The following is a 22,993-nucleotide window of genomic DNA, read 5'->3' on the forward strand; positions in this document are numbered from 1 at the left end:
AAATCCTACAAATCGATGGATAGAAAAACGAGCCACAAAAATTGCATTTTATAACGAACTCATTGAAAACATTATATTGCTTTGAATCAAAACTCGCGGCAGCGTTAATTAAACAAACATGCAATAACATCATAAACAGCTCAGAACGTGACGTCATCAATAAATGACGTCACCGAAGTAGGATACTGATAGAACTAATTTAATTGTACAATAATATCATAAAAATTACGTCGTAAACGTAAGATATCATAAAAACGGGAAATCAAAATAACAATGCTGCCGTTTACTAGCAGCTCTTAATTACGTCATAAAATATTGACATCATGAAATGTGAAACTTAGGGGATTGGTGCAACTATATTATGAGAATAATAACAAAGTCTCTGAGGTGAAGCAATAATGAAATAGAAGACAAATTCTTAGAAATGATCAGTGCCAGTGCCCACTAGGGAAAGGGGCAACATTTTGTTCCCCCCAGGACCCACTTTTAGAATTGTACTTACAAGGAAAATAGGAATTTTTAGAAGTTGAAATTCATCTGACAATTGGGAGAAATATATGAAGACATTCAGAAAGTTGAATTGTTCCGAAAAAATCACCCACTGGTAGGATAAACATGATATACCTATAGGAAATAGGGTCCAATTTACTTATTGCCAAGCATTCGACTGATATGGTTTCAAATAGGGGCCAATTTGATCTGATTGAATTTGATTTGATCTGTTGAATCAAATACCACAAAATTACCATTAAATTTGAGTTGTTTTTTTACAGTTAGTACAATAATCAGGAATCATGGTGTCAAGATAAATTGCAACTTGATTGTCAAATTTTTTTTATGTTTAAAAGCAAAAAAAAGATTATCAATAATACATGCATTGACGAGCTAAGCCCTCGAACAAAAACAGATAATTTTTTTCTACATTAACCAGTCGTAAAAATGATGCTTCAGGAGATAGAACACATACAAAGCTTCATTTTTATAATGCTTACACATATTTTTTAAACAAAAAGTAATCGAGATTAGATATGTTTGCTCGATGATAAAGCTCACTGTTCGATATGTGCATCGGTCTATTTGAGAGCGTCTCAAACTGGGCCCTCGGCCTCCTAGTGGGCCATGACATATTTCTTTGAGTGCCACAAACAAAAGCCTTCACTAGGTGCCATTTCGTGATGACTATATCAATTCAAAATAAATTGTCTTGTCTATTTCTTTGACTGTTATGAATTTATTGTTTCCTTTTCGACTGTTGCCTTTTTTATTGTTAAATGTGACTTTCAAAATAATTGAGAGAAACCTGTTAAAAACGTAACTACATTGTTATGGAAGAGTGAGAGGCCCAGTGGTGGGATTCAGCCAGTTCACACCGGTTCTATAGAACCGTCTCACGGGATTTTATGAGATCAGCGAACGGTTAGCATTGCTAAAAATAAAAATATGACTTTCTGTAACAGAACTGGCTGAAAAATACGACTTTTGTGATGGAACCGACTGATAAAAAAAATTGAATCCCAACACTGGTTGGGGGCCATGAAGATGTCTTGGTTTGGTGACAGAGATAATGGAAGTTTGAGAACCCCCAGCCTATTTCTTATCATTTCATTCAAGAACGTTAAAGCCAATAAAACATCTGGATCATAATGGAATATTTCAAATTGAGTCAAAGTGCTTACAACTGTCCGATTTTTCATTGCTTTTGTGGATGTGGACTGCTAGAGACTACTGATGATTATTAGATCAAAAAAAACTATTGATCAATCGTGATCTAACAATAGAATCAATGTTAATTAAAATATACACGATTAACATCAATTTATCTAAATTTCAAATTTGGCAGAGAAGAACTCTTGCAGGCGCAAAACAAATCAAATACGCAATTTTTTTTCCGAAAAAATAATCATTTCTAATATTTACATTATTCATTACATCGACGTAGCTTGTTCAAGAACAGGGGTGTGCAATCTTTGATACAGGAGGGCCAGATGGAAATGACTGACTGAATGTAAATGCGGGCCGGGCTGGTTTTTATTCTTATGACATGGGTTGTTCGCTTCCCACAAGCTAGCTGTTAGGGCATTGTAATGTCATACGCCGGTATAAGCTTCGCAACGCAAAGGGATGGAAGCAATTGAAAACTCGTTTCACGGGCCGCACATTATTCAAAATTGGCACTTCTCTGCGGGCCGCACAAATTTTCCCTGAGGGCCGCATTTGGCCCGTTGACTGCAGGTTGCACACCCCTAGTCTACTATATCCATCAGTAGGCCTGTCTTTGGTTCAAATACCATACCCACCACATCACCCTGGGGTAATAAATTGCGTAGGCAATGTCAAACAGGAAAGGTTACGTTCCTTCTTATCACCCAGCAAATAGTAAATTGAGTTGGCAAAGCCACACTGGAAGGATTCCGTAGGTCCCGATCTCACCCAGGTTGTAGGCAATGCCAACCCGGATTCCTATCGTTCGCAGCTATAGAAGCGCCCATACGTAGCAGTGGCTCTTGAACAAAGCCTTCTTCACAGATAAGGGCGCTCAAAACATAAAAAGTATTTTTTTTTTTACTGAATTAGTGAACATCTGAATCAGCCATTTTTGAAATAACAAAGAATAAAAAATGAATTTTATGAAACTTGAATTTCAAAAATGGCTTCACATATTTAACAGGCTTTGTAGTTTCACTAATGGTAATCACCAATTAAAGGCAGAAATGCCCAGTATAGCAGTATTTCTAGATTATTGAGTTAGTAGTTGAATGAAAAGCATGAAGAATGCACCATGTACCAAAAATAAAGTCAAAAAAAGAAAAACTAAAAACAGAAAAGAAATGAAGGGAACATCTAAAAATGAATCTTTTTTAAAAAATGCACTTTTTGAAGGTTTTTGATCATTGATCATATTTATAAATTCAAAATTGTCATGATTCAACCAATATTTTCAAATAAAAAATATCAACAAAAAAAAATTATTAGCACAAAGTGGGTTAGGATAAAAATACTAACAAGGCACTTATATTAAGAATTCTAAATACTACTGGAGATAAAATTTGAAAAATGTTCAGAGCACTCACGCTACGGCATGAGGAGAGCACTTACTCAGCTTGAGATCAAGAATATAATTTTGTGACATTCTTTCAAAATCATGTTATTGCAAGACAAACATCATTTTTGGCAATATATATAAACGTCCGGATTTCACCAAAAAAAACTTTTCAAGGTTTTGTTATAAAAACATGTCATTTTGAGTACGGGTGCTTAGTTCTGACATACGGTCATTCCACAAATTGAGATAAATAAGATGTAAATTTGATACTTTTTGCAGTGAAATTACAAGTTACGATTTACAATGATTTTGTTGGAAAACAAAAACTTTTACAGAATTCAGAATCAAGAATAATTTAGTGGAATCTGAAATCAAAACTTTTCGAATTAAATAGAATTTAATCAAAATTTATACCGTTTTATCCATGTGCAAATCCCTCATTATTTGATAATACTTACTTTTAACGGTAGCAATATTGCATGCTACATATAGAAAACAACACAAAGTTGTATTAACTAGTCTGTTATTCCGAAAAAGCATCCAAAGTTTTAGAGCAGTGGTTCACAAACGATGGGATGCACTTTTTAAGATGGGGCGCGAGACTTGACAAATTCTGGCGCGGCTTAAAAAGTTTTAGAACCACCATTCTAGTGCGAATGGCATCGCAGAAAGTTTCCAAAATTTTGGATTCAATTGTTTCGATCTTCGAATAAAACACGATTCTTTAAAATATAGAAATCAAATTTAGTCAAACTTATTTCTGAGATCATAGACATCCCTAATTCTTAGCCACCTTATATTTAAAATGACCAAATTTGGAGATGAGAAAGCTTGCACCATTATTGACTACCGAGCTACCTTCAAGATATTGGCAAAACATATTAATCAAATACTTGATTTAATAATGCACTCGATTTGGAAATTAGAAGACAATTTACATATTTGCGTTATTGCGCAATTTAGTTATAATCAGCTACAATGAGGTTATGTATGTAATATTTTCTGGCACTGTAGGGGTTGTGGGGGGAGTCAATTTTTTCGGTTTTGTCACGCAAGAATCTAGCAACTTTGATCTCACCCTACCAGGAGTATCACTCTGGGTACGATAACGATGATCGTCTTTAGTACCACTAGAGGGAGTAGAATGAGTATCTAAAACAATTTCAGGTTCAAGGGTCAAATCTTCCAAACTTTTTGATACAGGAGACACCATGTCGCTCGTGTTGTCCGTACTAGAGAGCAGATCGTCCGTTGAGTGAGTGATTGATATATTTGAAGGTGAGCGAGAATGTTTTGTTCGAATTCGTCCGAAACTGAATAGCGATCCGCCCTGGAGGAAGTTGGTTATTGGAGTACCTAAAATATATTATTTTGACGATGAACTGTTTTTAGGATCAGTGTGACGAAATAAAGGTTGGAGAGACATGCATATCCATTATGACAGTGGTTTTCAAACGGTGCGGTGTGCCCCCTTCAATTTTTCAAGGGGCCGTGAAGCTAATTAAAAATAAAACTATTTTTTAGATTTGATTTTGCCCGCCTTATTTTGGATATTAACATTTTTTTATTTTGGATATTTATGTTCCATCCACGTACTTTCAACATGTTTTTTGAATAAAACATACTTTCACTTTACTATTTGTTATTTATAGCCTATTGTTAGCTAGTTATTCTTGAGGTGGGGCCAGACTTGACAAATTCTAAAAAGTGGGTGTGGGCAAAAAGTTTGAGAACCACTTCATTATGACATCAGTAATAATTTCCAAAGTTGGACAAATATTCCAGAATCAGTAAAAATCATTAATCTTTCTTACCTAAAACAGACTTGCTACGAAGACCTTTTATTGGGGAGTAAGGAAAATAACTCGACAACACATTCAGACTGTTTTGACTCGACGATGACGAATCGAACAGAGAAATATTCTCTTGCGACACCGTGTGGTTGAAATACATTCCGCTTACATTAAACGAGTCCTCCTCTCCGCTACTTAGATGGAGGGAGTCATTATAAAGTTTCCGCTTCAACATTTGAAGCTGTGGAAAAAAAAGGTAAAATTAAGTAACTTTTTATTGAAATTTGAATAACAACTCTCCCTGATATACGAACTACTTGAGATATTATGTCTGCAAAATATTTGCTGATTAATTGTAGGTCACCTCCTGTGAGTTTGCAGATTCAAATTCTGTGAAATATGACACAATGCAGGGGAATTGCAAGTTGTAGGAGCTGTAGAGTTTGGGTTATTGCACATGTTTTCTCGATGTGTTTTTATTTAAGTAAAAGCTAACAGTACGTGTATAGTCTTGTGGTTATATTGAGTCAGCAATGTCTGACTGCCCTTTTCCAGCCAATGTGCTCGTCTGGTCTTCATGTGATTGGCAATAAAACAAACATTTCACTCTTACTTGACTTTTAATTTATTCATCCTCATAACAACATCTATAATTTGTTTATCCCCTGAATTATGTTTTAAGTTTCTTATAGAGGCATCATTATCAGCACGTCCCTGCATTGCACTTCACCCTTAGCATAATGAATTAGGCAATGCAGAAACAGAAAGATTTCTAGTAAAGGCGTAAAGAGCTTTTATGAGAGTGATGATGTTGAATTATCGTATAAAAAAGTCGATATAAGAACCTGCACCTTATTATGTAAGATGTGTATTTCATCATACAATATAGATTCCTGTTGTAGCATTGCTGCAGGACCTCCACCATATATTTGAGACCATGGAAGCCATCGGAAATAACACTGTCGCCAGAACTGTAATTTCCGAATTGCTGTACATGGATAGAGAGGATGAACATGTTCTGCAAAAACAATAATTTTAGTTTATTTATCGTCGCAAGACTGCAGAGTCGAAGAAAAGTTCCTCCTGATGAAAAAAGACTGAAGCTTTACCATGGGCTAAAAAAATTAACTGCAACTGCAGGCCTCTTATCCTGATTACAAAAGAATGAGAAAAAAAGTAGACTAAAGATGGTGGCACTTCACCCAGGGTATAAATATTGGGTAAGGAATGTTAAACGAATAAATTGGGTAAGCAATATCAAATCCGAAATGATCCCGGTCCACTCAGAGTGAAGTCATTGAAATACCAATGAAAGACTGTTTTTCAATTTAGTCCATTATACATTTCTACCGGTATAGAAGTCACAAATTTGGCGCTCCAGAAGTGCGAGTGCCGAGTACCAATATGGAGGTAACAAATTTTGTTTGCCTATGTTACATCAAATTGTGTAAAGGGACGGAATCCTATGGGCAGGGGGTATATTCACTTGGCTAACACGAACAGTCCCCGAACTCGTCATAGAACTAAAATAAGGAAAATCAGAATAAAATTATGGCTTATCCCAACCTGGTACACATACTACGGGTGTACCCAAATTTGTACTATTCGAGTTAAAAATATGACTATGACGGCATTTGAACACCAAATCCCAGTTATTGAATCAAAATATAGTATTCAGGATTCTTTTTATGGAGTAAAAATATCTTTGTGACACCACAATATTACGCACCTGCAGTATCAGTCACACGTTTTTGCATAAAAAGATCTTTGAATTTGATATTATATGTTGCGACGTTAATAAAATCATCTGTTGATTCAGGTTGTTCTAATACATTCTCCTTAGTTTTTTTACGACGCAATGAAAACCTGTTGCAGACAAAGACATCGGAATCAGTTAATTTGAGCTAGATTGGCTTGTCAGTTAATACACCAATTATTTAGGTAAGGTTAACGAGTGAGCAAGAAATAAAATCAACACTATATGACATTGGCTGTATATGTATATGTTGTTGGCTCTATATGCATATGAGTTGGCTGTATGTGCATCTGGCATTGGCTGTAAATGCATATGAAATTGGCTGTATACGCATATGACCTTGCCTATATATGAATATTTAGTTGGCACTATATGTATATGATTTGGCTGTATATGCATATGACAACTCTTTAACTGACTAGGAACTGAAGAAAGCTTGAAGCAAATCAAGAATAACTATAAGTGGCTTATGAAGAAAGAAGAGTGCATTTTTGCAAATTGGACATTAAATGAAATAACTCATGGATAAGAAATATTCCCAATATTGAAATGAAAATTTTATACGAACATGATCTTGGGAAATTAGCATATTCTTTCATGTTATGAAATAACAAAATATAAGATATTAATGTTCGTAACAGCTACAACACGAGGACAAATGTTTTCAAAAAAATTAGAATAGAAATAAAGAAACCTTGATTTGAGTTTCGGTGAATTTGGATCGACAGGTTTTAACATTGAATCATCGTCCAATCGTTCCGAATGATCGTCACCGTTTACTTTTTCATTCAATTCCCCGACTTGATCATCATCCTTACACTCGCTGTCGCTTTTTGATCTTGACGGTCGTCGGTCTTTCTCAGAGTCTTGCGGAGATGCGGTCCAAGTGACTTTTTGCCCTGGCATAAGCGCTACTTTCGGAAAATGGCCTGCTGGGGGTGGTACTTTTCTCAATTGAGGGTTTTTATTCTCTTCTGTACTCTCACTACTTTCTCTTCTTGTACTTTTGTTTTTCTCTTCTAAGCTCCCACTCTTATTTTTTACTTTGTTCAAAGGGAGAGGATTGTCTTGTTCAATTTTACGACGATGCTCTTCTAGTTTTTTGTCTTTGACGCTTGTTTTCTTTTTTCCGTGCGTCGGACTTTTCGGAGATCGAGAATGCAAAGAGGAACCATCGGGTATGTCACCATTTATATTGTCACCATCCATCCTATAAACATACAATGAAAACAGTTTAAAGTTTATTTTTTTAAAGCTTTGTAGAGCCAAGAAAACAAACGTTAGAGATCAGCTGTATGAGGCATCACCCTTAGCGTTAGATAAAAGCTTGCCTTCACTGCATCTCAGATTACCCTGCGTAAGTTCGAATCCATGCATCTGAAACGGATTTAATCTGGAATGCATTTAATCCCACACCCTACCTAAACTGGTAACCAGACAATTGGTCATGGTACAACATATGATTAAGCCCAGTGGCGCAGCCAGAGGGGGTTTTCAGGGTAGAAACCTATTAAATGGCTTGGGTCGGGTTGTGAACCGCGGACCGCCTGTTGCACACTGCACACCCCTGACGCAGATCAAGGGATGGCAGTTAGTCTCGCGCAATGTAGTTATACTATACATTAATTACAAAATTATATTATTTACTTTTGAAGGTCATCAGTGATATAAACATCGTTTGTAATAACCCTTTCTTTTCCATCAGAATTATCTGAACTTTCCTCAACATATTTCCTGTAGTTTTCCATGGTTCGCATCCTTGAAACAAAGAATTGTAAAAGGTTGTAAATATCTGGCAGTTAGTTAAACTTCTAAGTTAGAGCAGGACACACACCTCTAAGTTTGCTTTGGGAAATGGTTAGAGGTGTAGTCAGGAATTTCAGGAAGTTTGAAACTGGAATTGGAAATTCCAGTACAACGTCTTGTGAAAGAGTCTCGCCTCTCAACAAAAAAAAAGACTTTTTCATCGAAAAGTGATTTTTTGTTGCGCAAAACATTCAATTCATGACAAATACGAGCATTTAAAAAGTCTTTTCTATCAAAAAATGATTTTTTTTCAATTCAATCAATTCATGACCAATACAAGAATCTAAAATTTCTTTTTCATCGAAAGTAATTTTTCTGTTGTGCAAAAACATTCAATTCATGACTGATACAAGCATTTAAAATGTATTTTTCATCGGATAATGATTATTATGTTGTGCAAAACATTCAATCCACGACCAATACGAGCATTTAAAATGTCCTGCCCAATTTCAAAACTCAATTAAATGACTCTAGCACGCCTAACATGAGTCCAACTTACTTGTATAAAGGATTGTTGAATAAAGTCATGTCAGATTTATTAAACTGTGATTTCCAAACCCAAACAGGCAAAAATCGTCTTGACATTGTTTCAGTGGCAGCTTTGATTGCAAATGAAGGATGCTAAATATAGAATGAAAAGTTAGGCAAAGACAAGAAATTCCATTTGTTAGATATTTTAAATCCTTCTCTGCAATTGGTTTCTATTTTAAATATACTAAAAAGATTGTGTAATTCAAAATTAGAAGATATATTTCAAAATTTATGTCTTAAAAATAATTGGTATTTTTTTCAAAAATTGTTGAAGTTTTGTAGCGAGATCATGATTTACATTCAATTTCGATGAACCAAAAAAAAGTCCTCTCTGCTAGGCAAAAAGTTGGAAAAAGCAGAAAAATAATTTTTTGTATTCAACTTTTGATACATCAAGGGCTTGCATATTGATTGATCATGTCTCCCAACTTCTGAAAATATTTTTTTATGATAAACAACGAAAATTAGGCAAAAATTCAAACCTCGGCCGCCATCACACTCTTATGTCTTTGTCTCTCATTATTAAACATAAAGGTATCGAAAGCGGTCGTGCGTGTCGCATCGTAAAGAACAGTTAAAAATGTTACACTGGGTTCAAATCTTGCTGGATATTGGACCATAAGTTGATAAACACAATCAAGAAACAGGAGGAATACGGGTGCCTGTTAAAGAGCAAATATAAAGTCTTGTAGAAAGTCGTTCATATAAAAAATTTTGCAATAATTTTTATACTCTTGTTTTATGCAACTAGTGTTGGATTGAAGTCCTAAACTAGGGGTCAGCTGCTAGATTTTCATTATATAAAGTATCATCCATTTGACTTTCAATTTTCTAAAAATATATGCGGCCCGCCAATAGCTTGCAACCCTTAATTTTGGCCCACGAGCAAGTCACTCAGTCATTCAGTTTTTGGTAAATGGTTGATCAAGTCAAACTCGTATTGGGGCTAATGAGGCAATCCCCGACTTAAGTCTCAGTGTCACTCTCGTAAATGGTGATTGAAGTCTAACTCGAGTAGAGTAAATGTCTCCAGCATCCCATTCGGACTCTTTAGTCAATTCCTGAGTTTCTCAGTGGCGGTCGCGTCACTCAAAGTCATACTCAAGTTGAGTGCCTGACGCCAGCATACCTTTGGGGTTTATGAGTCAATCCCTGAGTTACCGTAGGTCTCAGTGGCAGTCGTGTCACTCAAGTCTTACTCGAGTTGAGTGCATGACTCCAACTTCGCACTTGGCTGGGTCTTGGTGTACATAATATGATACTCCAGATATAATTGAAGACATACTAGCAGTCTAGTTTGAAGACCCACCTACAAGCATTAAGCAATGCTGAACCGTAACGATTTCATTCAATAAAAATAAAATAGCTGCCTATTAAGCAGTGAATCAATACAGAATATATCAAGTAATAATATTTCAGAACGTATTCAGAATAGTTGAATTTTCAAAAATGACCATACCTGAGAAATAGCTAGAGTTAAACATCAACACTATATTACGACAAATACACAATGTGTTTAGGACGCAGGTTATACTCACAAGTTGAGTTGTGTCCCCTGCTGAAGACACTGAAGTGACTTGTTTCCCTCGCTTTGTTGGTTGCAACAAGTGTCCAAGTCGATCAAGGAAAGGATGTCCTGCAACCACCCATTCTCTTTGTATGAGTGCTTGAATCCCTTCCAATGTTCGACAGGTTGGATCCAGTATTAACTGGACTAAACTGGTTATGGCTGATGAAATGTCAATGCCGTCATGCTCTGTAACAGACAGTCTTATATTATTCCTTTAATTTGAAATAATCAGAAGTGATTTGCTTTCATAGAATTCAAAATAAATCTTGTTTACACCTGTCGTGTGGGTCTAAATATACTCGATATACCTTTTTTAAAGGGTGGGTAAAAGTGACTCAATCGTTTGACTTAATTGACACAACTGACTGCCAACGAGAATTTGATGAGAGATAAAAGATAAAATTGGGTCTTTTGAAGTATTATTTGCCACTATTCTATCATACAATAGGAAAATTATTTGATAATCAGAGTAATTGAATAAAGAAAAAATTTCAATTTTTTATAACTTTTTTCCTGATTCATATTTGCTAAAAAAAAAGTTCTTTCTAAAATCTCAAATATTCCTAAAATCAAGAAATATTTGAATATTCCTTTTGTTTTGTTTTCAAAATCCTCAGTTGTGGAAATATGAGATTAACAAAATATGACTAAAAATTTGAGAATAGTGGAGATGTTGTATCCTATTTTTTCAGACAAGCGTGGGATAAGTGGCACACAATATTCTTGAGGAGACACTAACATTGTGGTAAACCAAAGAGTTTCATCCTTACCCTTGATAACAACATTCAACTCTCTTTCCCGCAGACATTTTGCTGCCTCTGTTGCAGTTTCCAACACAGTACCAACATATTGAAGCCATTTAGTTGCGTGAAGTTGGCCATGCCAATGTGTATCTGTTTCCCAGAATTCACTTTCCGTGGCTGCAAAACAGTTTTTATTAGGACTCTAAAGCAGGGTTTCTAAAACTGGGATCAGCGGACCCCAGGGGGTTCTATGATGACTGCATGGGGGGTTCGCAACAACATGAAAAGAGTCTGAAACACATACAATTAGATCATGATCTTATCGAATTGCCGTTAGCCTGCTCGTATTTACGGTTGTATGTATTGATTCAGTCTTTCATGAGTTTTATTTCGTCTAATGAAACATTATCCTTATTCGTTGGTTAGGCACAGGAATTATTACGACATAGGGTGGGGGTTCATCGAAAATAAGATTCACAAACCGGGGTCTGCAGCCCAAAAAGTATGGGAAACCCTGCTTTAGAGAATTTACTGCAGGGTTGCTCGAACTGGTACCCCTCGAGGGCCACAGAAGGGTCCTCTTGGGCGGGCTAAAACGAAGCCTTCACTCGTTCCCTACATCAATTTTGAGTGAAGTGTCTGTCTTTTGTTAAATTCTTTAACTGTAATGTATTCATTTTATGTATTTTTTATGTTTAAACGGTGCATAAAAACTGATTGAAACATGTTACAATCAAAACTGAGTATTTTTATACAAGAGCAGTGGGCGACGCACCATGGAAAAGGTTGGGGAACCACATGCATAATAATATACTGATATTAAATGGATAATATAGTAAGACCAAAATAACTGAATAACCCCAATATTTAACACGTACTTAGACTAGTAATAGTATTTCTGATGGGGCTTTCTGTTGGTCCATATAAACAAAATAACACTTACCGGGCATACAAATAGACTTCAACTTATGAAAGGATTGTTGCAGCTGCAAACAGGAAGGACATTTATGTTCTGACACGTCAATGACCCTGTGATAATTAATAATAGGTGATACGTGATAACGTCAATGTAAGGTTATGACTATATAGTAATGAGTAATCAAGATGGCTGGAGCGCATAAGGGCGCTTCAGAAGTATGTGTACCAATATGGAGGTAACTACTTTTGTTCGCCTACTTTATTTACATCAAGTTGTTTAAATAGAACCCACGGACAGGGGGTATGGGTATATTCACTTGACTAACACAGACAGTCCCCGAACTCGCAATAGAACTAAAATAAGAATAATCAGAATAAAATTATGCCCTAACCCTAACCTGGTACACATCACAAAGTACCAAAATTTGGATTTAATCGGTCCCTTAGTTTCGGAGAAAAGCAACTTTTTTCCCAACACGACAAGAATTTAGTAAAAAAACAATCCATAGCCCCAGTTCGTGACAAGAAAGCATGTTTAAAAATAGCCTACATTGTTTAAATTCATTTTAAATCAAGTATCATACTTCAGTTTGATACAGATTTTAGGGTACTCCCGAAGTATGTGAACCAAGATGGCAGACACCGGAACGTAGTATGTGTACCAGGTTAGGGTTAGGCCATAATTTTAGATACAAATACTAAGGGTGTCACTTGGCTAGTCCCCGAACTCGTATTAGAACAAAAAAAGGAAAATTGGAATAAAATTATGGCCTAACCCTAAATTCAGTAACCCAAAAACTATATTCATCTTAAGACTGCTTACTTTATAGGCCTTTTGTTTGGGTCAGCGTCCACAATGGCTTCATGAAATTTATTTTCAAAATATCGTTGTTCAACTTCTGGTCGCAATGTTGACGCCCGAACTAATGAACAACCGTTGCTATCAGACCAACACCAACACTAAAAAGAAGAATTTTATCAGAATACGGAACAAGAGAAAAACAGAAAAATTTCGCAATTCTCCGAAAAGATGGATATTAGGTTGCCATAAAAGAGAGCATTGGTCGAAACAGGATTATTTACTATTTTAAATTCATATTGTAAAATAAAAATACACGAACCGGAATTCTTGTTCCAGAAAACTGCTCAGCTGCTGTTGTAAGTTCATTGTCTTTCATTAAAGCTGGAACTACGATGCAAGAACCCATTCTGAATCAAATAATGTAGGATATTTTCTAATAATATTTGGGAATTTACACATTTTTTAATAGAATTTGAGGTGAGAGAAAAGATAAGTGTGCAGAGCTAACATGGGCAAATCCAGCCCGGTGGGCAATTTTATCTGGTCTGCCTGATGCTGTCACAACCAAACTAAACCAAAAATTTGATGTTTTAGCTGGAAAATAGCTCAAGGAATTTGGTGAGATTGCGATTAAATTGAGTTTGGGCACGAGGCTTATTGTTTTCCAATTTTGCTTTTCTAACACTGTAAATATTGTTCATAAAATGTAACTTTTTACGTTACACTTACATGGTCCGCCAGTCAAGATAGGCAAAATTTTTAGACCTTGATCCGGAAACCTTGCCTACCTACTCCTTGTGTAGAGAAAACACACATTTTAAAAAGTTCCAGAAAACTATTTTTTTGTTCAATCAAAAAAAGACTGTCTTTGGTATTTGAAAATCTTGACTGCATGAATTTTGACAAATATAAATTATTTCTTACGTTGGAAACTCTGTAAACTTCCTATTCACAACTGTAACTCTCCAAAATTTTTTAGAAACAGCACATCTTCGTAGTTCATTTTCCCAATCTAATTGCGTTCGATACAGTGGTATTTTGCATGCTAAAATATGAAACATTGAAATAAAACTTGATTTTGTGACCGATATTGTATACTTTATGCTTTTTAAAGTTTATAAACATGTAGGCCTAAAAATATAGGCAAAAGGTAAACTCTGCCTGATTTTCTTTGAAAATACAAAAAAATCCCTCATGTCCGCTAACCTCGATTCATCAGGTAAAAACTGCATAATAAACTGCAGCTCGCAAAATTGCATCAAGTAGTCTATATCTCTATTCTTACCTAACAATAGAGGCAGAAACTACATAACAGAAAGTAAACGACATAGAAAGGTAAAATGAATCCATTGCTTCATATCTGCAGCATTCAAAATAAGAAACAATAAAACATTTATAAAAAATACAATGTGTAGAATATTCAATCATATTTTAGTTATGTTTAACACAATTCTAATAATTTTAAAGGCGATTTAGCAAATCTCCGTGACGCACTAACCCACTGCCCTATGCTATTGCTGATAATATTAATATCGACAATTAGGATGCTTACCATTTTCAACATCTATTTCATGAACGTAATCAAATGCAAATAATAAATTGACTGTTGATGGATAAGTGTGATGGAGAAGAGACTTGATTACCTGAAAATAGAAATTAATTTTTTAGTATTATTATCGAAAGTATTGTCAAGAGTAAAGATAAAACAAAATTTTTAATATCGTTGTCTTTATTTGCGGAGAGAATTTATAACATAAAAATACGAGTTATTTTTACACATTATAGAAAGCGTCACCATTCTAATTTAAAAATGTGTAAGATTTCTAAAGAGCAATATTAAAGTTTATATTTTTTCACTATTTGTATCTGTGTGCAGCAAGACAAGAAACTAGACTCAATTTCATCACTATACGATTAATCCAACTTATTGTCTTTCCTCGGCGCTCCAGGAGTGTGAGTACCAATACGGAGATAACTAATTTTGTTCACCTACTTTACATCAAGTTGTGTAAAGAGACTGAAACCAATATGGGCAGGGGGTATATTCACTTGGCTAACACAGACAGTCCCCAAACTTGTAATAGAACTAAAATAAGTAAAATCGGGATGAAATTATGGCCCAACTACTGGAGTACCCTTTCCTCTCTCCCCCGGTGAAACATAAAAACATTATATTTATTTTTACAATATGACTCACAAAAACTGATTTTGGAAAGCTTTTATCAGATAATTTAGTATTCCATCAATGTCAAGAAAAACTCGTAAAATTTGAGATTTTCATCAAAAAATTTTGCATGCTAAGTTTTCATAATAAATAAGTCATAATTACTCCTTTCTCTTCTCCTTTTACAGTGAGTTTAAAATTGAAGGCGGCCACTCGAAAATCTTTGCAATGTAGTTCAAGTCGATGGATTCCATCTTTGATTTTAGATCCAGGTACTAACTTTTTACGCTTGTTCGGATATTCTGAACAAAATAAGGTATTATTGAGGGAATGGTGCCTTTTCTCGTTTAGCAGACTGGTTTATTATTAATTTAAGTTTCAAAGAAAAATTTTATTCCCGAAGCACATACAAGAAAAATTTTTCTCAATTTATTATGGATTTGAGATAGACATTTCAAATTTTGTTCCAGGGATGTCCACAATGAATGGAATACTCGAACTGATTTGAAATTGGTCATACTGGATAATTTAAATTCCCAATTTGGGGAATGATTCCAAATAATTTTATTGTAAATTTATAATTCCAGTATTGAAGATATCATGTTAGAATACATTCAGATTATTTGACCTCTAATGTATGTAAACACTCAGTTTGGGTTCAGATTTCAAATGTAAATCTAATCTTCTAAGTTTCTAATAGCGTTTAATATTTCAAAAGTACTTACCAACATATATTGAGTCAATATTGTTCAACAAAATATCATGTTCATTCACCAATCTGTTATGTAGTTCAATCTATATGAAAGAAAACACGATATTGGTTTATTGGTCACTCGGTAAAGGATTTTATTTTAGCTTTTCGGATTCAATCTGTGTATGAAATGAAAACATAACAGCCGAACTCGCTCTATAACAGTGAATTTATAAAAATTCGCATATAAGCTGACTCTACAAAGCGAAACACGCCATTCGCACAGCAAATGTTTGCAGGAACGAAAATTAATGAAAATGATGACCAATACTGTTATGTTACACTTTTATTAATAACGGTAAGAAGTGTCTCAAAATCCTGTCATAACGTAAACACACAAGCGCTGTCATAGTGTACCAAGCACAGCTTCAAGTGTACGTTCTTATCGTGACTTAAACTTAACGCTAGTAAGCCGAATGTTCAGTGCGATCAGAATTATGCGCGTATAGGATAACCCCTTAGTTTGGCAACTTTTTTTGAGTTTCAAACTCAGATTATTTAAGAGGGTATACGATATATAAAGGAACAAAAAGAAAAGTCACTCCGTAATATGAAATTGGAATCCAGTGAATTTCAATAATAGCAACGATGATGAAGGAACTGATTATTGGTGGTTTTTAAGTTATTATTTTGAATATTAAATTTGAATGATTTATAATGAAACATAATTGCTTCCTTATTCCATTATTATATTGAAATAAAGGTGAATTGGATGAAAAATGTTCGTATGCATTTGATTGGCACTTCACAACTTTCGTAGCTGCCCCTATTTGAGACAAAAAGCCGGTACTCCTGAAGTATGCGCACCAAGATGTCGCATACCCTGAACCCGAACCTGGTACACACCCTGAGTTCAGGTTGTGTGCCATTTTAGTGTGCATACTTCAGGAAGTCCAAAAATCCTAATCATGATTTCATATTCTACAACAGAAATGGGCAAACTACAGCCTATAGGCCAAATCCGTACTGTTTAGTAATTCAATTTGGTATGCCTGATGCTGCCACAACCAAACTAAAACCAAATTTTGATGTTTCAGCCACAAAATAGCTAAAGGAAAATCAACTTTTGCAACACTGTAAATATTGTTGTATATGTATTTTTTTTACGTCACTTACATGGCCCGCCAGTCTAGGTGGGCAAAATTTTGTGCCCCTGGTCAAAAAACCTTGCCCACCCCTGGTCTACACATTTTTAGAAAACCCCACAAATTTTTCAACAGTATTTGCGTGAAAAGTATTCAAAAGAATATTTCGTTTTGAAAAATTTTCAAGCACATAAAAACCACTGGACTAACCCTGTTAGCAAATGCTATTTGACACAAAACTAGAACTCTGGGAAGCTAATTAAACACTTGAGGTAACACACGCTAACAAATTATAATAGCTAACTTACCAAATCATAAGTAGCTTTTTCCGCAGTGATAAAAATGAGTCGAAAATTAGTACAAACGAGAGTTCCTGATATACCTCGAGTTGGATCATCATGAACATTGTATCTGATAACCTGACAAAAGAAGTTGATTTTATTATATTTTTTCTACAGTACAACAGAAATAGATAAATTTTACTGAGACTAACAATGCATACATCAGTGGACCCATATTTCCGAATCTAATGGAGCATTTACTCTATGAAATAAAAATCATATGTTTTGTGCACATAAGTGGTCCTGAATAACATATCTCTCTCGAAGTTACCGGTAAGTGTAAAAGATTTGATAATATTTTGAATATGGACATGATGATTTAAAAAAGGATTAATACTTTGTGACACACTCCAAATTATTCACAATTATGTCGCGAGGCTCTGACATACAACCCATGACTTCTGAAGAGGTAAGGAATCACTGGATATAGTTTGAAGTATAAAACTTTCAAACTCGTTTCTCACCTTAAAAACGATCATATAAACACAAGCCTAATCAAAAATGATAAACTAGCCAGCATTAGAAAACATGAAACTACATAACAGCTTCATATAAAAACTTTTTTTTAATGTAACGTATAGGCCTAAATTTAATCCATAATAAACAGTCCTAATAAATAAATAAAATTTGACAGAAAATTGAGAGATTCAGTGAAAAAGCGTTACCAGATTTAAGATAATGATGATTTAGATTATAGTGTGTTATGATTGAAAACAATCTGCCAACAGTACGTACCGGTAAAACTGCAATTATGAGACAAAGTACATAAACAACAAATTCCGCGTAGAATTATTATTTTTGTAATATGAACAATCGAAGGATGCAAATATAATAGTATTATGGCAACAATACCATGGACACATAATAAAATTAGATTAAATAAAAATTAAAAAAAAAATTAAAATACTATTATCATAAAAGTTTTTTTTTTAAACTATATCTAGAAGATGCATAGCAAATTTACTGTTCAATTACTCAATTCCAATTGTTCAAAATCATATCAACATAATAATACCTTCTTAGCATGCCCAATAGCTAGTTCTCCTTCCAATAATCTCTTTTCCAATTCTTTTTCTGGTCTTTCATACATCCGCGTCATAGCTTGAGCAAGTTTTTGATCCCGCTATATTAGAAAACAAAATATTTTCAACAAATGATTAAAATGTATATCGAATCGCAAATGTCGATAAAACCATGGCACAAACAAGATGCTAGAATGGGCTGCCCTAATTTATTAATATATACAATATTGCGTACTTCCTAAGTATGTGAACCAAGATGACGGACACTGGAATGGAGTATGAGCACATGCCATAATTTAAGGTACAAATACTATGTGAGTCACTTGGCTAGTCTCCGAACTCGTAATAGAACTGAAATAATGAAAAATTGGAATAAAACTATGGCCTAAGCTGGTACACATACTACGTTCCGGTGTCCGTCATCTTGGTTCACATACCTCAGGAGTAAGCCTACCCATTATTGATATACAAAATCATGGTTCAAAACTGCAGATATTGTTATTATTAATTTACCTTCAGAACAATCATTCTTCAGTTGAAAATAATTTATAAATAACACTTGAAGCTGCAACAACATGTAATCCTACTATGAATAACATAACAAAAATGCCAGTTGCTGCCATTTTTCTCTTCTTATGGATTTTGAAGATATTTAAACGAATTCGGCCTGCTCAAAGTTGACAAAATCATGAAAACATTACTTATCGCGTTTATATTGCCTATTTTTAAAACGTAACACATTACGAAAATTTTTTTAGCTGAAAAATAACGCCTAAATAACATCACTAAGCTGATGATCAAATTATTGACGGTTACGACGTCTCATGATTCATACAGATATATTTATTTAACACTTGTGTAGATGTAAAAACTTTAATAAACGATTAAAAACTTTAAACCAGATATCATCGATTATGATGTAATACAGCAAAGAATATTTTGCGTCATCCAATTTTTATATGTAATAGTGTGATGTGACAAATTGTGTGATCGAGAACTTCAATATAAAAAAGATCATAATGATTAATTAACAAAATGATATAAGCTCAGAAGCTAGCATCACAGCTTTGATAATGTAATAGTGAAATACTGTAATGTAGCATTGAGCAACTGCATGATATTAAGAGGAGGAACTCCGTAGTGTGTGTACCAGGTTAGGCCATAATTTTATTCCAATTTTCCCTATTTTAGTTCTATTAAGACTAAGAGTTCGGGGACTATCAGCGTTAGTCAAGTGAATATATCCCCTGCCCATAGGTTTCAGTCCCTTTACACAACTTGATGTAAAGGAGGCGAACAAAATTAGTTACCTCCATATTGGTACACATACTTCTGGGGCTCCGTATGATATGCAGATACGAGCATTCGATGATTAAGTAAAAAAAATGGAGTAGAAGATTTGATAGAAGTTCATTTGAACAATTTAAATTTTTTTTAAATTCCATATAATGCAATTACTAATTTCATTTTTAAGTTGCAAAATTTGAAACTCTCTTTATAGTGTAACATAGAATTATGTGAATTTTTCAGAAATAAAATTAATTCACAAGTTACTAAAAACTGCTAATTGTCCGCTCACTCCAGATGTATGAATTATCTAACATCTGCTATCAACATTACAGAGCTAATACTTCAAATGTTGAACAGCATCAACATTAATTAGTCATTTTTGTTATCTTTAACAACATAATTTCCTGTTTAGCTGGTTTCTGTGAAATATGTACGGTAGATTTTTTCATATTCCTTCGACAGTAAAGTCATACACTATGTTCTACGCTGTGTATGCAATTCATGAAAAGTCTTAGAAACAAGATTGCATAACAACCAGTTTTGTAGACAGAATACAGACAAGGCACATACAGACTAACAACCACCAAACTCACAAAAAACATGGTAAAAAATCCCTTTTTCCAACTGTTACTACTTACCACATAATCAAGTTGGCTACAGCGCATGAAAAAGGGTTCAAGTGTCACTCGAAGGGAATGAAAGATTATTTATACAATACCTTCTCATCTCTCTCCGCTTTGTCAGTATATGAGATGAACGACGGCCCACTCAGGGTTGTCATCTTTAGGAAATATTAATCCGCACCGATAAAGGTAAATCGGTTATCGAAATAAATTAATTTATTAGCTCATGTTTACATCTAAGAAAAAACAAGCAAAAAAACCAATAACATTATCATGGTATTGCACCTACAAAAGCAAAGGGTTGATAAGTGAAAGTTGGACAAAAAATGGTGGTTCTTCATCAGTGAAATATTATTGAGTAGGTTAATGAAACCTATATAAGCAAGAGTCAAGTGAAAGTTGGACGAAAAATGGTATCAGGATCTCTTTGTCAGTGAAAATATCATTGGATAAATTAAAGTAAAGACGGTTCCGGGTCCTTGAGTCAGTGGAAATATCATTGACCATGCTTAAATCAAGGGTCCGATAGGAGTAGAACCTTTCGGTAAGTGAAAATATTGCAAAATACCAAAGGTATTGAGAGGGAGTTGGACGAAAAAAGGCAAAAGGATCATCCAGATAATCAAAATATAATTGAATAACCACAAGAATTACATTTAAGCAAAATATGGACATTTGATTTTTTTTTTTAATGATTAGATAAGAATTGTGTAATAACTTTTCACTGAGACAAACAATTTGGACCAATTCCAGCAAACATTTGCTCTTACTAACATATTTAAAAATTTCTACAATATCAATCAATACCATGCTCAATACAATGTAACCGATAGAAAAACGAGCACTTTCCATTAAAATACTATTCACATATTTTTAACTGCAAAATAATTTCCAAAAAAGCAAATACCAAGCAGTACTAAAAGTATCATTACTAGAATACAAAAAAAAATGGCAAAAAAATATAAAATCTCACTCTAGTTTACAGCAAAATTGATAAAAAAAATTTGGTCGATACATCTTTTCAACACAGGGTGAGACCTACTCGCTATGTGACTGCAAAACAATTGTTTTAAATGTGTCGGCGATCCAAAGTATGTGTACCAATATGGAGGTAACTAGGTTTGTTTGCCCACTTTACATGAAGTTGTGTAAAGCGACGGAAACCTATAGGCAGGGGGTATATTCACTTGGTTAACACAGACAGTCCCCGAACTTCTGATAGAACTAAAATAAGGAAAATCGGAATAAAATTATGGCCTGGTACACACACTACAGGAGTACCATTATGGCTATACTGACGAGTTTAATATTCTAGAATTGAGACTCATAGCAATTTTTTATTTTAAAATAATCTATTGACATGAATCAATATTTTGGAACCAAAAATTGTAATTTCTTGAACGGTAAAATCGCTCAAATCGCAATTTTGTTGAAATACAAAATAAAATTGATGAAACCTTTTTGATTGTCTATAAAGGCAGCAAGACAGAAATATGTTTCCAGTCTGTTCAACTTTATTCCTGAAAACATGATATTCAGGCATAATTGTAAAAAATAAAACCAAATAGTGGATAATGCTGACAGACAGTCAAATTAAGTTTACAGGTAACTAAAAAGTTATCTCATTTTATAAATATTATATCATGTGATCAAGATAGGCCGAGGATAAATACAGCTTGATCAAACCATAATGACACAATTCATCAATATATCAAGCATAATTGAGGATAATTCATTGATACAGTATAAAAGACAAGACAAAAAGCAAACAAGGAGAGAGCAATATGTACCATATACCAGAATATTTACACTATCAAAAGTAAATTATCTTTATGATTCGGCTATAAAAGCAGTCGATACATAATTAAAAGCATAATAATCGGAATTAGCTAACGTTTTAGTTGATAACAGGCAACATTGTCCTCGGAAAAGTCTTCTTCATAATTAAAAATTTAAATATTAGAAATTATTAATGAATTAATATGACAAAATCGAAATTTGGTCAAACTTTTTCAGTTAAAATAGAAATATATTATTATAATTGGTCGCGAATAAGACATATTTTACAAGTAAAATAGTAACTTCACAGAACTCAATTTTCGGAAAAAACTTTTGTATATTTTACATCAATGGGTGTTTTCCAGAGCATTAATTGCCTTGTTTATTTCCGCAACGATGACCAATCGGCAAAAAGTCAATGAAGACGTTACAATAGGAATTTTTAAAGCCCCTCAGACAGTTTGTAAAGTATAAGGATAATTTTTCAGAGGTTAAGAATGGTCAGGGAAACATCCATAGTGTGAAAAATTACCGCATAACACTTAAAAATCGTAAAAATAATCGATTATAACACAAAAATGTACCCAAAAAATACATAAAATTCACGATTTATAGCATAAACTACAAAAAAACGTCGCACACAATAATAGTATTATTGACACACAATGAGTGAGGGAGAGATTAAGTTATACACCTGATAAAACACTTATTCTATGGATGTCAATATCAAAATAGTATGATAGTCAATTTTTTTTCATAAACCTCAATTACCGGTATGTAGAATTCCCTACTTTAAAACTCCTTGACTTGAATCTTTCAAGTCTCACATCAGGCAGACTTATCTGACATTTAATATACGCTATAATTCTTTATATTTTATTTGCTCTTGTCACTTTCCTGAAATATTTGTCTCTTTTACTTCAGAGTGAGTGTTTATGACTCAGCTTTGAGCAAATTTTTTTGGGAGAAAAATGAA

The 22,993-nt window shown here is 34.1% G+C and overlaps 1 protein-coding gene across 2 annotated transcripts; it reads right to left on the bottom strand.

The window, feature by feature from the left end:
- Positions 1–41: 41 nt before the first annotated feature.
- Positions 42–22,941, bottom strand: LOC120333727 (uncharacterized). Of its 2 annotated transcripts, none has more exons than XM_039401062.2 (20): positions 20,334–22,941; positions 18,319–18,426; positions 17,271–17,381; positions 15,852–15,921; positions 15,292–15,428; positions 14,515–14,605; positions 13,887–14,007; positions 13,282–13,369; positions 12,984–13,120; positions 12,186–12,271; positions 11,270–11,419; positions 10,468–10,685; positions 9,412–9,591; positions 8,898–9,019; positions 8,240–8,350; positions 7,287–7,802; positions 6,566–6,702; positions 5,688–5,854; positions 4,858–5,077; positions 42–4,399 (listed from the first exon to the last, which is right to left on the bottom strand). In XM_039401062.2, exons 1-20 carry the CDS (start codon positions 20,394–20,396, stop codon positions 4,017–4,019), a joined length of 3,216 nt encoding a protein of 1,071 aa, XP_039256996.2. In that variant the 5' UTR covers positions 20,397–22,941; the 3' UTR covers positions 42–4,016. The 2 variants fall into 2 exon arrangements, with proteins under 2 accessions (XP_039256996.2, XP_039256997.2); XM_039401063.2 differs by lacking the exon at positions 20,334–22,941 and adding an exon at positions 18,839–19,003.
- Between the last annotated feature and the right edge of the window lie 52 nt (positions 22,942–22,993).

Source organism: Styela clava, chromosome 15, assembly GCF_964204865.1.
Source record: "Styela clava chromosome 15, kaStyClav1.hap1.2, whole genome shotgun sequence".
Lineage (NCBI taxonomy): Eukaryota > Metazoa > Chordata > Ascidiacea > Stolidobranchia > Styelidae > Styela > Styela clava.